Here is a 14,174-nt window from a genome sequence, read left to right as displayed (position 1 = left end):
GTTCCTGAAGCAGGTATAATGATTGTTCCTTCTCTGGTGAGTTTACTTAGATTACAAAGTACAGATTTTGCCTAGAATTTTAGAACCCCAGAACGAGAACAGACCTTTTATAGCCATCTACTTCAGACCCTGTCCATCCCTCTACCCTTCACACACACATATTTGTATAAACAGAAGAGGAGAAATATCCATGAGAAATAACAAGCTTGGGACCTGGTGCACAGAGAGGCATCGGGAGCCCCCTATTACAAGTGATGAACCAAAGCAGGAAGGAGCTATTGTGCAAACGCAACGATAGGTCCAATGACAAATCACCAAGTGATTCTTCTGATGGATCTGACTGATGATTCTCCACACATTCTAGATTGAGTAAATGTTGAGATGACGTGGCTGACCTCTTGGTCCTATGTTTTTAATTCATTAGTTCCAAATCTTGTGAAGAGGCTTCTCAAATATCCACCCCAATAAAAGGTCAGGATTAGTCACAAGCAACCAAGAGCTTGAAGGCAGCTAATCTAAACTAGTACATGTATAATGGAGAACTCATGGCCTTTAAACCCCATGTGAAATGACTGTGTTCCACCAACCTATACTACATGCACTCTTGCTTTCCAGCCTTAGCCAAGAATAGCAAGAGGCTCTGTAACTAGAAATCTATACCTCTCATCCCCTACACAAAACAACCCACCTTTTTAAGAGAAAAGCTGACACTTTACCCAGCCCCAGCTGAGTAGAGTGGTGGCCTCTCCTATATTCTCCATGTCAAAGATGTAAGTATCCTTGGCCCGAGTGTCCTAGGATTACTTTACTCTTCCTTAATGGAACTTTCATTCTTAAATTTCAAGTTTCACTATTTCCCTTTTATCAATGACAGAAACCATGGAAAGGGGCCTGAGAGACCAAACTTCTCATTTCATGGATGAGAGGAAGGCCAAGAAGAAGAGTGTATCACCCTAGTGTCAAGATGATAATAAGAGTTGCTCCTGGTTCTCATTCCAGGGTTCCTTCTGCCCCACCCTCCTCACTTTCATGTGGCACTGAAGGTGACACTGTGTAGCCATGAAGCCCAAGAAGATGCAGGGACTGCCCCTGTCATTTCCCTAACCCCTTTCCTTGCCCTCCATGCAGACCTCCCCCGTGTGAACCTCCCCCAGGTAGAAGGAAAAATCATGTGATCTTACTCATCTCCATGTACTCTGGAGTCAGTCCAGTGTATGGCTCCAAGCTGTAGTCTAGGTCCCACTGCTCTGGATGCTTTGAGTGGGCAGAGTCAGTTTCTCCAGGTTCTGTCTCATCTTTCAGCTTCCGAAATAGTTTCTTTAGCTTCCTGGGAAAGAAATGGACCAGTCACCAAAAGCCTCTGGAGGACAGAGTTAGTTCTATAGACTGAAGGAGAAAAAAAAAAAAAAAAACAAACTAGGGCTTTTTGACACTAAAGTCATCTCTGCTCCAAGGACTGAGAGAGGGACACTAAAAAGACTACTTTTCTCTTTAAGACAACATGAGGTTTTTTAACAGGATGATGAAAGGTCCCCCCCACAAAGGGTCTGGTTTCTTCAGACCCAAAGAAACTGAACTCTTCCTACTGTTTGAGAAGCAACAAGACAATTGGCCCTTCTTGCCAAATGTTGAGACCATCCTATTATATAACAGGTGATCTGTCCATCCTCTTCATGGGGAAAGAGGATGTCTAGAAAATACTAGAAAGATGCTCTCTTCCCAGCTCAAACATTTTCAGGTCTTAATAACATAAACACCATCATATTTCCATCAAAGCCAACCTAAATGTTGTCTACCACTCTTATGGGTTAAATTGAATCTCCCCAAGATTCATATGTTGAAGGGCTAACCCCAGATGTGACTGCATTTGGGGATAAGGAGGTAATTAAGATTAGGTGAGGTCAAAAAACTGGCATCCTAAATCCAATAGGATTGGTAGTCTTATAAGAAAAGGAAGAGACAGTGATCTTTCTCTCTCCACTATGTGAGGAGGACACAGTTAGAAGGTGGTTATCTGCAATCCAGGAAAGTGGCCCTCATTAGAAACCAAACTCTGCCAGTCCTTGATCTTGGACTTTCCAGCCTCCCAAACTGCGAGAAATCAATATCTGTTGTTTATGCCACACAGCCTATGATATTTTGTGATGGCAGCTCGAGTAGACTAAGTCAACCAAACTAATAATGGATTAAGTATTCTTAATCTGAGGATTAAGTGAAATGATGTTTATACAATCCTTAGCATAATATCTGGACACAAGAGGCATTCAGTGATAATAACTATTATTATTTTTAGTATTAAATGCTAAAATATGCCTGAGGGCATAGTTTTTTCATACTTTCCGTTGATACACCATCCCAGAGAATGAAATCGGGTAAAGGAACAAGGTACCAGTTGTGCTGATCAATCTAGAAGAAAGTTTCTAGGAAATAGTTGGGAGGAGAATTAGTAGCAGAACAGTCAGAATCATAGACTTGAAGAGTTAAAGGGATTTTGAAGTCCATGCTCCATCCAATGCAGGAATTCCGGCCACATTCCCCACATGGGATCATCTAACCTCTATGCAGCTATTTCCAGAAGAGCGTTCTCAATATTATTTAGGTATGGCTTTCATTGTTGGGATATGCTCCTGACAGTTAGTGGAAATCTAATGGTTCAAAATAATGTTTTGTTTTTTTATGTTATGTTAGTCACCATACAATACATCATTAGTTTTTGATGTAGTGTTCCATGATTCATTGTTTGCGCATAACACCCAGTGCTCCATGCAGCACGTGCCCAATCAGTGTCCTGTGTAATACCATTTGCCATCAAGAAGACGTGGTATAGTGGTGTAGTGTAGTGGGTAAAAGTCTGATCTTTGATGGCAGAAAATAATTGCTTAAAACCTAGGTTTACAACTCACCAGCTGTATTTTCTTGGACAGGCTATTAAAACCCCATAAGATTTAATTGTATTATCTATGAGAAAATAAATATTAACTAGCCCAAAGGGGCAGTTAAAGGAGATAATCTATGTAACATGCTTACCCTTATGGCTTGGTACATGCTAAGAGCTCAGTATATTTATCCTTGTCCCTGTGGTCACCACCACCACCACCACCATCATCATCATCACCATCGCAGAAGGATTTAAAGAATGAGATCCACAGAAGCAGCAGTAAAATACAGTATTTCATAATAAAAGAGCAAGCAGTAATTCTGTGATAATAAGAAATTAAGAAAAACCTAGGTGGAGCCTAAAGATTCTGAAGCCAAATAGGTGTGGACTGGCTGAGACCCTGTCTACAGGTCAAGACAGAAGGCGAGGTGAAGAAAAACTAATAAAGGAGAGAGAGAAGAAAAGAAAAAAAGGAAAAGGAGAGAGGGAGGGAAGGATGGAGGAAGGGGGAGGTCCAGAATCAGTACTCAGACTGAGACCTTTCCTCCAGATGCCAGTAATCGGAAAGCTTGGCCAAATCTTTAGTAAAGAATAGTCAGTGGTTTTAATTAAATATGGACAATTGAGCACATTCCACTTCTGAAATGCTACTAAAATGACAGTGAATGAATTTTAAAATTCTAAAACCACAAGGTTAAAGAAAAGAGTCACGAGTACAACAGTGTATGAGAGATGTTAATAAATATTTTGGAAGACAGACAGTGGATAAAGGGGTTAACAAAGCCGTGATGGCTGAATACCAAGTCCCTACAGTGAAAGACAGCAGAGAAATGCAAGCCAGCTCATGCTGCAATCTCAGAAGTGTTCAGGAGTTTCAGGTACCAGGTACCATCAAAGGCAGGCAATAGTGATTGGTCAATGCACTGTTTAAGGAACAGTAGACCCTAGTGTCTCTGTCCACCCATATTGCCCAGGTGACTGACTACCATTTTCCCAATACCAGCAGGAGTAAAAAGTTTATTCAGAGGAAAAAATGAACTGGGGAAATTCTAGATCTGCCAAAAATCCAATAAAATGATAGGAAGTTAAAGAATAAACTCACAGAAAAAAATAGAAAAGACAAATAAATGGACAATAGGAAAGAAAAAATAAGAAAATTAATCAGTCTAGCAACTCCAGCATTTAATCAGAAAGAGAAGACAAAGGAAATGGTGAAGAAAGTATAAGGAAATACAAGAAAACATCTCAGAGCTGAAAGATATGCATTTTTGGATTGGAAGGACCCACTCAGCATAATGATAAGGAAAAGGACTTCCACCAAAGCCCATCATCATGAGATTTCACCACTCTAGGAATAATGAGCAGGATTCCAAAAGCTTCCATGTCCAGAGAGACAGATTCTCTAAAAATTATTCGGAAACAAAAAAAGAAATTCTCAACATCAGCCCTTGACACTAGAAAATACTAGAAAACTCTATTAATATTGAGAAGGCAAATCGATTTTTAGCAAGGGATTTTATACCCAACCAAATTATACATCAAGTGCAAAGAATAAAGAAATGTAAACCATGCAAGGTTTTAAAAAAAGATATCCTTCTACGCATCCACCCTCGTGAAGTTCTTGGAGGATGAATTTCACCAACCAAAGATATAAAACAAGAAACAAAACAGTGGAATCCAGCAAACAAGAAATCCATCAGAAGAAGGAAGTGCTGGATCTAACTGGGATTGGTAGCTATGTAGAAAGGTTTAGTGAACAAACAGTTTTGGTTTGAACAAGAGAATAAAGATTCCCAGAGGATGGTCTCCAGGAGAAAACATGACATCTGATGTGTTTCATGAGGTGATCTCTCTGGGAAAGTGGACACTTAAACAAGTGCTACCAATAATGTGTAAAGAGTATTATGAAGGGAGAAATTTAGGTAATTATGAAAACAGAAAACTAACCTGACCTAAATCAGGGAAAGTTTTCCCCGAGGAAGAGATGTGTAAACCAACTAAATGATGAAAGATGACAGAAGTATGGAAAAGAGGGAGAAGGTGTGTTCTAGGCAGAGGAGGTTATCTGTGCAATGGCCCAAGGCAAATACAAGAACGGCTCAGAGAAGGGACTGAAAGGAGTTCAAAATGCTCAGAGCAGAGAGTAGGACACAAAAAGTGAGGAAAGAGAAGAGTGAAAAGGTAGTGCAAGTTCACAGCATGAAGGCCTTGTCGGCCATCTTAGGCAGTGGCTGAGGTGAGAGATTATGGCCCCAGAGTCCACAGTAACCACAGTGGACATGAGGACAGACTGAGACAGGCTCAGGAAGCAGAGTTAAGAAGCTGGTGGTGACCCGTATGAGGGAAAGAAAGCAGAATAAGGAACTAAGGACCATTCTGGGGTCTTTGGGCATGGGTGTGGATGGTGGTACATTTTGCTAAGACAGGAACACTAAAGAAGACGCCATTTTGATGAAGGGGTGGAGGAGGAATGGTTGAGGCAGAGGATCCCACGTGACAACTAAGTAGGGATATCTAGTAAGCATTTTATACACAGATCTAGAGCCCTTAAGACAGGTCTGAGTGGAAGCTAACAATAATAAGAATCATCCTGGAGAGAGGAACCAAGACCATAGCAATGAGCCCCACCTGTGTGTGGATGGAGCACAGGAAAGGAATTCCAATAGTCAAGGGATAGGGAGAGGGAGTGGAGCCTTCCAAGGGCAAAGAAAGCAGCCATTATAGGAACAGAAGGTCAACTGTGAACCCATGTGGCAAAGAAGGGGAGGGTGGAAGGGGTGTTTCAGGAAAGACTTCAGCCACAGTGTTACACACTGTGGGGAGGTCAAAGACAATGAGGGGGAAAAAAATCCACAAATAATTCTTATGCACCCCCTCCTTCCCAGAAGCTCCCCTCCTGGAGATCTCCGTGAGCATTAAAAAAATTAATAAAGAAAGTCCCTAGAGAACAGGATTTAACAGGAATCCTGCAAATTGTATAACATACAGATGGGTCGTTTGGAAAACTTCAGATTATGATTCCGACCGTATGATGCACTCGCCTGTTAAAATAACTCCTTTGATGTTACCCCCTTGTCCTTTTCATCTGCTCTGCTATTTTTCTGTCCCTTTTTAATGACAGGTCTGAGAAACTGTCCGGAAGGCTTGGAGCCTTTCCTTTGCTTGTGCCCCATGGGCTCACCCCAAGACCATGGTGATGGTCTGTCACACCTTAGGCCTTCCTGCCACAGGGATCTGGGCCGCAGGCAGCTCTCCACAGACCTGGCTCCACATGCCTCAAGCCTCATTAGAGAAGGCAGAACCAAGCCCTAAATGGGCCAAAGAAGAAGAACATAGCAACCTCTGAGCTATGTATTCCTTTCCTTGACACCTGACAAGGTTCAAATTTGTTCCTTAAACTTCTGATTCATGGCCAGATTCCACTGTCTTTGAGAACACAGACCTCCTTCGCCTGTGATGGCTTTAAAGAGAGACTGTTTTATGTCTTGAAATGTAATATTTATCACATTTACTGAAAAAAAAAAGCAGAAAGTTTATAAAATCTTGCTGGCCATGTCCAGGGTACATTACAGCTATTTTGGGATGTGATCTGGTGTTTTTAGTAAGAATAGGGATGGGGGGACATTTTGCTGGTGGGAGTATTCATGTATTTGCTCTGTCTGCCTTGGACTTCACCCAGGGGAGAATCTGGCATTTGAAAAAGATAGCATTTTATTTTTTATCCAAAAAAAATCCTTCTTAATAATAAAAGGTCCATTTCCAGTTTTGCTTCAAGGAAGACTGGAGCTAAGTTTGAGATAAAATTATGGTGAGAAGTTGGGATGTGGGGCGGCATGTTTCAGGGGCCCCATGCGATCTGGATGCAAAGTCTATCTTGCACAGACCCATGTGGGAAAGGCGGGGTGTGTGGGGCAGCAGCAGGGGAGAATGGAAACCCCTGTCAGGGGACTCGGGTAATAAATAGCGCAAGATCCGATTCTGCCACACCGCCCGCCATGTCTGAAGTCATCTCAGATGGAGCTGCCGATGAGCATTGTTCTGGGGCCTGTAATGTTTAAAACCATCCAGCGCCTCTCTGGAAAGCATCTGTCACAACTGTGTCAGGCCCCAGGAGCCTGGGGATGCTGAGTGGGGATAGTCCAATGCCAGATCACGCAACTCAGTTTTATTTATTATCATGTCCTCAATTAGTCGCAGAGCTGCCTTTAAAGAGCCCACTGCCCCCAGTTTCACTGCCTCCCTTTGAAGCACTGTGTTCCTTTCATCCGCAGGGCCTCTGAATCCAGGCCTGGCCAAGGTAGGGCTGCCGCTGCCTGGGGGGGAGGTGCTTGGACAAGCCGGGCTGCCGCACAGCCCTGAGGATTTCGGGGTAGATATGGCACCTGCCAGATTTAAGGGGTAGCAAAGCAGGGTCTGAGTGAGCTGGCGAGGCTTATCCAGGTCCCAAAGGGCAGCTGTACAGTATCCATGGACATGCCCCGCATCTGTGCCAGCCTTGTGGAAACCTGCAGGATTAGCATGTGATGCTATTGCTCTAAAGCAATGTTTCCCGAGCAACAGATACATTGCACCAGCAGTTCATTGGACACCTTTGGAGGTCTCTACACTGGGCCTTCATCTCATTAGAGCATCTGGGAGAATTCTTTCCTTCCCTGCTCTCGTTCAGCCCCTCTGATGGCGGTCAAGGAGAAAACCCCAGTCTGCTGCTGGCATGCCTTTAACAACTCCCCAGTGCCTGTCCAGCTTCCTTTATAACAGAGAGAATGCAGATCTTAGGCCGATGTCATTGGTTGTTTAATAGTGTTTACTTTTATCATATTTCTTTCTACTGTGAGTTGCTATTCATGATAGCTGGCAGTGTTCATTTTCCATTTTCAGAAATGTTATGAATTTAAAAAGTGAGTTGGTTTAGAGGAAATGAATAGGCAAATAGCTGTTTAGGTAGATATGGAGAAAAAAAAACTAAGAGTTAGCTTACAAATCACTGAAGATTGGGTAAGAATGTTCTACAAGAAACCTACTGGACTGTAAGATTCTCAAGAGCATCAAAATTGTGGTTATGGTACTTTTTGCAAGACACACACACAGAATCTAATAAGAATGTTTCACCCTCAGGGAGAGAGAGAAATTATAGCTGACTGGCTACTGATAATAGTCAATTAGATAGTCTTTAATATTTCAAAATTTTCTTTGGAAGAATCTTAAAAAATCACTTTCAGAAGCAGATGATAAACATTTTTTTTTCAATTACTTGTGTATTTCAGAGAGTCTTTCACTCCACTAGAATTTCTCAGTTCTTTTTTTTATTATTATGTTATATTAATCACCATACATTACCTCATTAGTTTTTGATGCAGTGTTCCATGATTCACTATTTGTGCATAATACCCAATGCTCCATGCAGAACGTGCCCTCCTTAATACCCATCACCAGGCTAACCCATCCTCCTACCCCCTCCCCTCTAGAACCCCTAGTTTGTTTTTCAGAGTCCATAGTCTCTCATGGTTCATCTCCCCCTCCGATTTCCCCCCCTTCATTCTTCCCCTCCTGCTATCTTCTTCTTTTTTTTTAACATATAATGTATTATTTGTTTCAGAGGCACAGATCTGTGATTCAAGATAAACATCTTCTAACGGTATAATCTTATATCTTTTATCCCAAGTGTTCTTAACTAGCATAATCACCTACCTAACTCCTCAGACTTGCTTCTGTTTTTAAAAATTAAATCTGGCCTTTAAGACTAATATTTATCTCTTCTGGGGAAAGAATCTGAAGGTACATGAGCCAAAAGCCATTAAGCCCTGAACAGAAGAGAAAAATAGTGCTCCTGACTTGGTCTTCTCAATCTCATTCTCGGACTTGCAGCACTCACAAAGCATCACTTACAAATGTAAAGGTTAATGATGCTCAGTACACCTAGGCCGCCTGGAACCCCGAAGAATGGTTCCTCCTTTCTTGGACTCCTTATTTTCTATTTTCTAGACAGCTGGGCATTCATCTAACCTTTATTTTTACATAAGCCATGTTGCATGAAAATCTTTTTAGAATAACTGTAACAAGGTCACACAGTGAGTATATTATAATGCCTCAATTTAAACCCAGATCTGTTGGACAATCTCTGTCCTACTGAGATGTGCTACCTCCACCACAGAATTCAAGACCACTGAGTCTAAGTTTTATAATTTATACCTCTCCTTCCTCACTGTCAGGTTCAACTGTCATTTCTCTTTTGACTATGAAAGACTCCTTCTATTTTCTTGCTTATGTCATGTTTCTCAACGGTGTCACACATAAGGATATCACCAGGTGCTTGAACTCTGGATTGGGTGGGGTCTAATTTCTAGAGAGTGGGCTCTGAGTAGGGAGTGGAAAAATCCAATAATCACTACCATAGTGATTTCAGGTGGCCAAACTCAGAATACAACCTGTAGAATTACAAAGAACTTTGGAGATAAAAGACACTGGGGATTGGTAGAAGAATTTTTGCTCTACGTCCTCAGGGATTAACTACATATTCATTATTATAATTAACTACATATCTTATATAGTTAATATATGTATATATGAAATTAATTACATAATTACATTGTATGTTTCCTCTAGCAGACTAGAAACTGAAATGAGGAACAATCTTTTGAAACAGAAGTGACCTGTATTTGGAACCAGCAGTGTCCAGTTTCACTGAATAGAGGAGAAGTTCACTGAATGTCAGAGCTGAAATGAGAACACCTTAGGGATGATTCTTATGCCGTCATTTTCATCAAGAGAGGAGGACAGCAAGACTTAAAGAAGTGACTTGCCCATAGCTTTATGAGCCACTGTGCAATTGCCATCAATTAAAGTGTGGCATATTAAACATGCATCAAGCATAAACAAGAAAATTTAGCCTTCAAAGCAAATAGCCGTGTGTTACTTTCATCTGTTATGGAGCCAATGGAGTTGATGGGTGGGGGGACATGCCAATACCTTGTCCAAACATATGCCTGAGCTCTTGTCTCTCTTATCCTCTATAAAAGGCCTCTGGGTCCAGAGTGAATGGACTAAGTGAGAGAGCAGATGTCCAGGGATGAATAAATCTCATGCCTGCAAGCTGTATACAATTCCATCCAGAGCAGAATAACGACACACTGGAAGGACAGGTGTCTTCCCCAGATGTCTGAAGGAGAATGGAGACTTTCCTTTGTAGCAGGAGTGGATGGGCTGGTCATGTAGCTTCAAAGGAGCCAGATGTGGCTTTGGTACATCTTTTCTTGGTCTGTATATTTTCTGGATGTTTATCCATAACAAATGTGGTCTCTCTCTGAGAGGGTAAGCTCCTAGAGAACGGTGGCCATGTGTTTCACCAGCTTCACTCGACTATCACTGAATGACTTTCGATCAGAAAGCTGGGAACAGGGCACACCTTCAGAGGGCGGAGTTTCTCAAAAGTGATCACTTCCTGACCGGTGACTGGAGGCTGGCTTAAGCAGGAAGGTGCAACAGGATGGCCAGGCACGACATTCTTACCCATCCTCCTCCAATAAAAGCACATACCCAAGGGCTACCCACAACTGTCTCAGAGCGAGGGCAGGAAGACACCCAAAGCATTGAGCCTAAGGAATGGTATGTGAGCACCAAAAAGCAATAGAAACGCAAGATGGGGGGGGGGGGGGGGGCGGGGTTTACATTTTTCTTTGACCTGAAGGTAGATTTTCATTATTGAGTTTTGATTTCTTTTAGATCCAGTGCCTATGAGTCACCTATCTCCATGCAACACCTAACTGAAAGAGGTCCTTCTGTGAAATTTGTATCAAATCATGTGGGAGGGGATAGAAGATCCACGTGAAGATCCAGTCTGAGCTTTACCAGCTCTGCATCCTTCCGCTCCTAAGATCACATATCCCACAGCTTCTTAGAGATTGCTCTAAATTATTACACAGTATTTCAAACTTTCGTATTCATTTATATCCACCATAATGAGAGTTCTTTTTTACTTACTTAGTGGGAAGACAGTGAGCATTAAACATATTTTACACTTTGAGGTCCGAGCTACCTGACTCCTAGCTCTGCCACTTAGTCCTTAGGTTGCTGAAGCAAGTGCTTATTAATCTTTCTGAGCTTCAAACCTCCCAAATCAGATCGGCAAACAAGCCTTGTGGGAGGGGCCCTGCCTCATGGGGAAAATTATTGGCAAGTGGGACAGAGGAGTAAATAACCAGGCTCTCTGAGAAGAGGAGGCCGGGAACACCCTGCTGGAAGTCTGGCCCTGCTGGGCTAGGCCCTGGTGGCAAGCGGACAGGGAAGAGGAGTTCATTACGTACGGGACTCCAATCTCAAAGATGTTGTTCTGGATCAGCTGCTTCCCCAACATGATGATGCTGAGCTGAATGCAGAGCTCCATGAGGCAGCCCCCCGGAGCACACTGCCCGGAAAAGAAGATAATGGAAGATGTGGTTAGACCAAGTGGAGCTCAGAGAAGCAAGGGCAAGAAGTGAGGCACGCTGCAAGGGGGGATGGCCGGGGCCAGGGGTGCACCTGCACACCACCAGCCGGGTTGTACTTGCCTCTTCCATGCGGTAACCATCGAACACATAAACATAGCTTCCAGGTCTGCCCACGAACCTGAAATCCAGAAGTGTGGGAGAGTTAGGGAAGGAGAAGGCAGGGCGGCTAGAAGCCTGCCTTCTGAGTGGAAGAGGAAACGTCCAACAGCCTCCTGGAAAGAACTGGCCAGGGCAGGGGCCCAGCTCACCCAAGGGTGGGCGTGGACACCGCGTTACTGGCTAGCTGTCACCTGACCATCAAGGGTTCACCTCTTAACCCGAGTTCCAGGGGACAGGGGCTGAGGCTGGGGCTGGCGTGGGGCTGGGAAGGTCCTGTGTGTGACAATTTCTGAGCCTCAATGCCACGCTGTTTGGATTATCCCTAAGTGTACTATCTGTGCACCTTCCTCCCTCAACGAATGTTAAGAATTGAGTTCTTATCGAGGCTCCTCGGTGGGAGATTCTGATTTCCCAGGAAATGGAGGGTGGAGACAGGCCAAAGTTGCAAGTAGGGATTCCTGGGATCAGAAAAGAAAAATCCAGACTTCTTAAGAATACTCAAAGGCATGGAAGCAGCCTGCCTCCTTCCTTTTCCAAGTTGGGTCTATCTTACTGGACGACAAGAAGATAGGGTCGGGGGGGGGGGGGGGGGTAAGCAGAAAGGAAAAAGCCAATCACGGAACCAGCCAGGTAATGAGAAGACTCCTTCTTACTTGAACTGTTAGTCCTTCATCCACCTATGGAAATCCTAGCCATCTATTTAAGGCTCAGCTCAAATCCTTCCTTCTCTGTGAAGTCTTCTGTCTCTGCTCACAATTAAGTATTTCCCCGGCACTTTCTTTATACTTCTATGATAGCAATTCATTGCTTGTGCTGATGATAAGACCATCTCTTTCAATAGACTACAAATTTATCTAAGGGTCGGGACCCTATTTTTTGGCCTGAAATATCTATGTAGGAAATTTGCTATTGATATTAAATCTAGAGTGAAAGCACCAGTGGAGTATATACCCATTAATATGGATAGTCTCTCTGCTACTATAATTTCATACGAGTCAAGGGCAGAGATCCCAGGAAGGGGGGTTGTGGTTTCGGTCACAAACCTATTTATAAGAAACTATCAAATATGCACAATAATAGCTCTTGCTATGGATGCCTGCTTGATGAGATTTTAGTGCTAGGGAAGCTTTTCTGACAAAGTTAATGCCTACTAGGAAATCTCCTTATAGGTAGCCAACTGATCTTAATTGTCAGAAGTGATTTTACAGCTAGACACGTTGCATAATAAAGAATCTGACTGGCCTTTGTTGCTGGTTCTTGGAGAAGCCTCTAAATCCTTAGAAATCTCCCATAGGATTCTCTTTGTTATTGATAGTTGGGATCTTGAGACTATACCTAAATTTATGCTAATGAGATCACTCAGGATGGGGGAGGCCACGCCACAGAAACCAACTGTGTGATTAGAGGGTTGGGCCTTTCATCCAGGTAGTAGCAGCCTGACCTCAGGGGAGGGAAGGGGGGTGGAGGCTGAGCTCAGTCACATGGTGAGTGCTTCAACCAATCACATCTGCATACTGCTACCTTACAAATTCTGGGCAGAGAGGCTTGGATGAGCTTCCTGGTTGGTGGCACACATCAGTGCGCAAGGAAACTAATGCATCCTGAGGATCTGAAAGCTTCTGTTTGGGACCGTTGTAAACCTCACCCTATGTGCCTCTCCCACTTGCTGGTTTGGATTTGTACCCCCTTTCTATAGTAAAACTGTAATTTTAAGTACAGGACATTCCTGAGTTCTATGAGTCATTCTAGAGAATTAGCAAACCTGAGGAGTTAGCGGCTGTAGCCAGTTGGTCTGAATCATGAGTGGCATAGGAACCCCAGAGCCTGCAGCTAGTGTCTGGAGTGAGGGCAATCTCGTGGAAGACTGTGCCCTTAGTGTGCGAAGTCTGCACTAGCTCGGGGCAGCTGGTGTCAGAACTGCATTGCAAGACCTATGAGCCCCTCGCGAGACCTGAAATTCTTTCTTATCTCATGCTCAATGTTGGGAGGCCCAGATTATTCTAAGACTCACCCTCTGGGGCCCAGGGTCAAATCCCTGTAGTTTCTCTGGTTATCAGAATCCGAAGATTCTAATCCAAAATGACATAACGCTTATGCCACCGCTTCATGGAACAGTGCAGTGGGGATGGAGATGGGGAATGGGACTGTGAACTGAGAGATGAAATTGAAATGAGAGTGTGAACTGACAGTGGGGACAAGCTGACTCTAGCGGGGGACCCAGTCTTAGGGACAAGTTGCACTTCCATGTGTGACACCATTATACTCACCTCCCCTTGAAAAAGGCCACATAGAAGATGGGTGAGTAGGCATTGACAAACTTTAGCAAGAAAGCTTTGAGTATCAGGCGTTCTTCAAAAGTCTGTTCTGTTTTGGGAACCTCTGAAAGAAAAGAGCAACACTGGTAAGACTGAGAGACAGATTTTCACCTCTTCAGAGTTTTAATCCTGACTACCTGAACCATTGTCTCTCGGCTCTCATTCCTTCAGAGTAGAAACCAAACGATCTATCTCTGGCACATTAGAACTGAACTCATCTGGGAGGTCCTAAATGGATTGCCAGGTACTGTGAAGCCACAGAAGGCAAAGGGTACACAGAATCATCACCTTTCTCCCTCCACTTCCCTCCTCTTATCCACTCCAGCAGTGGTTTTCATGCTGTACTCCTGTAAGGGGGATGTGAGCAAGCAGAACTTCCTCTAACCACCCTCACTTCAT

The 14,174-nt window shown here is 43.4% G+C and overlaps 1 protein-coding gene across 1 annotated transcript in view; it reads right to left on the bottom strand.

Annotated features, from left to right (window-relative positions):
• ANO2 (anoctamin 2) overlaps positions 1-14,174 on the bottom strand; it is a 378,292-nt gene that overhangs the window by 33,142 nt on the left and 330,976 nt on the right. The window contains exons 17-20 of the mRNA XM_027593890.2: positions 13,728-13,839; positions 11,422-11,479; positions 11,179-11,279; positions 1,182-1,327 (exon numbers count right to left, since the gene is read on the bottom strand). Coding sequence (XP_027449691.1) covers positions 1,182-1,327; positions 11,179-11,279; positions 11,422-11,479; positions 13,728-13,839 — 417 coding nt within the window. The remainder of the gene's footprint in view (positions 1-1,181; positions 1,328-11,178; positions 11,280-11,421; positions 11,480-13,727; positions 13,840-14,174) is intronic.

This window comes from Zalophus californianus, chromosome 9 (genome assembly GCF_009762305.2).
Source record: "Zalophus californianus isolate mZalCal1 chromosome 9, mZalCal1.pri.v2, whole genome shotgun sequence".
NCBI classification, from domain to species: domain Eukaryota; kingdom Metazoa; phylum Chordata; class Mammalia; order Carnivora; family Otariidae; genus Zalophus; species Zalophus californianus.
Note: the sequence above shows the minus strand (reverse complement) of the source record. Positions and strands in the feature narration are given on the sequence as shown.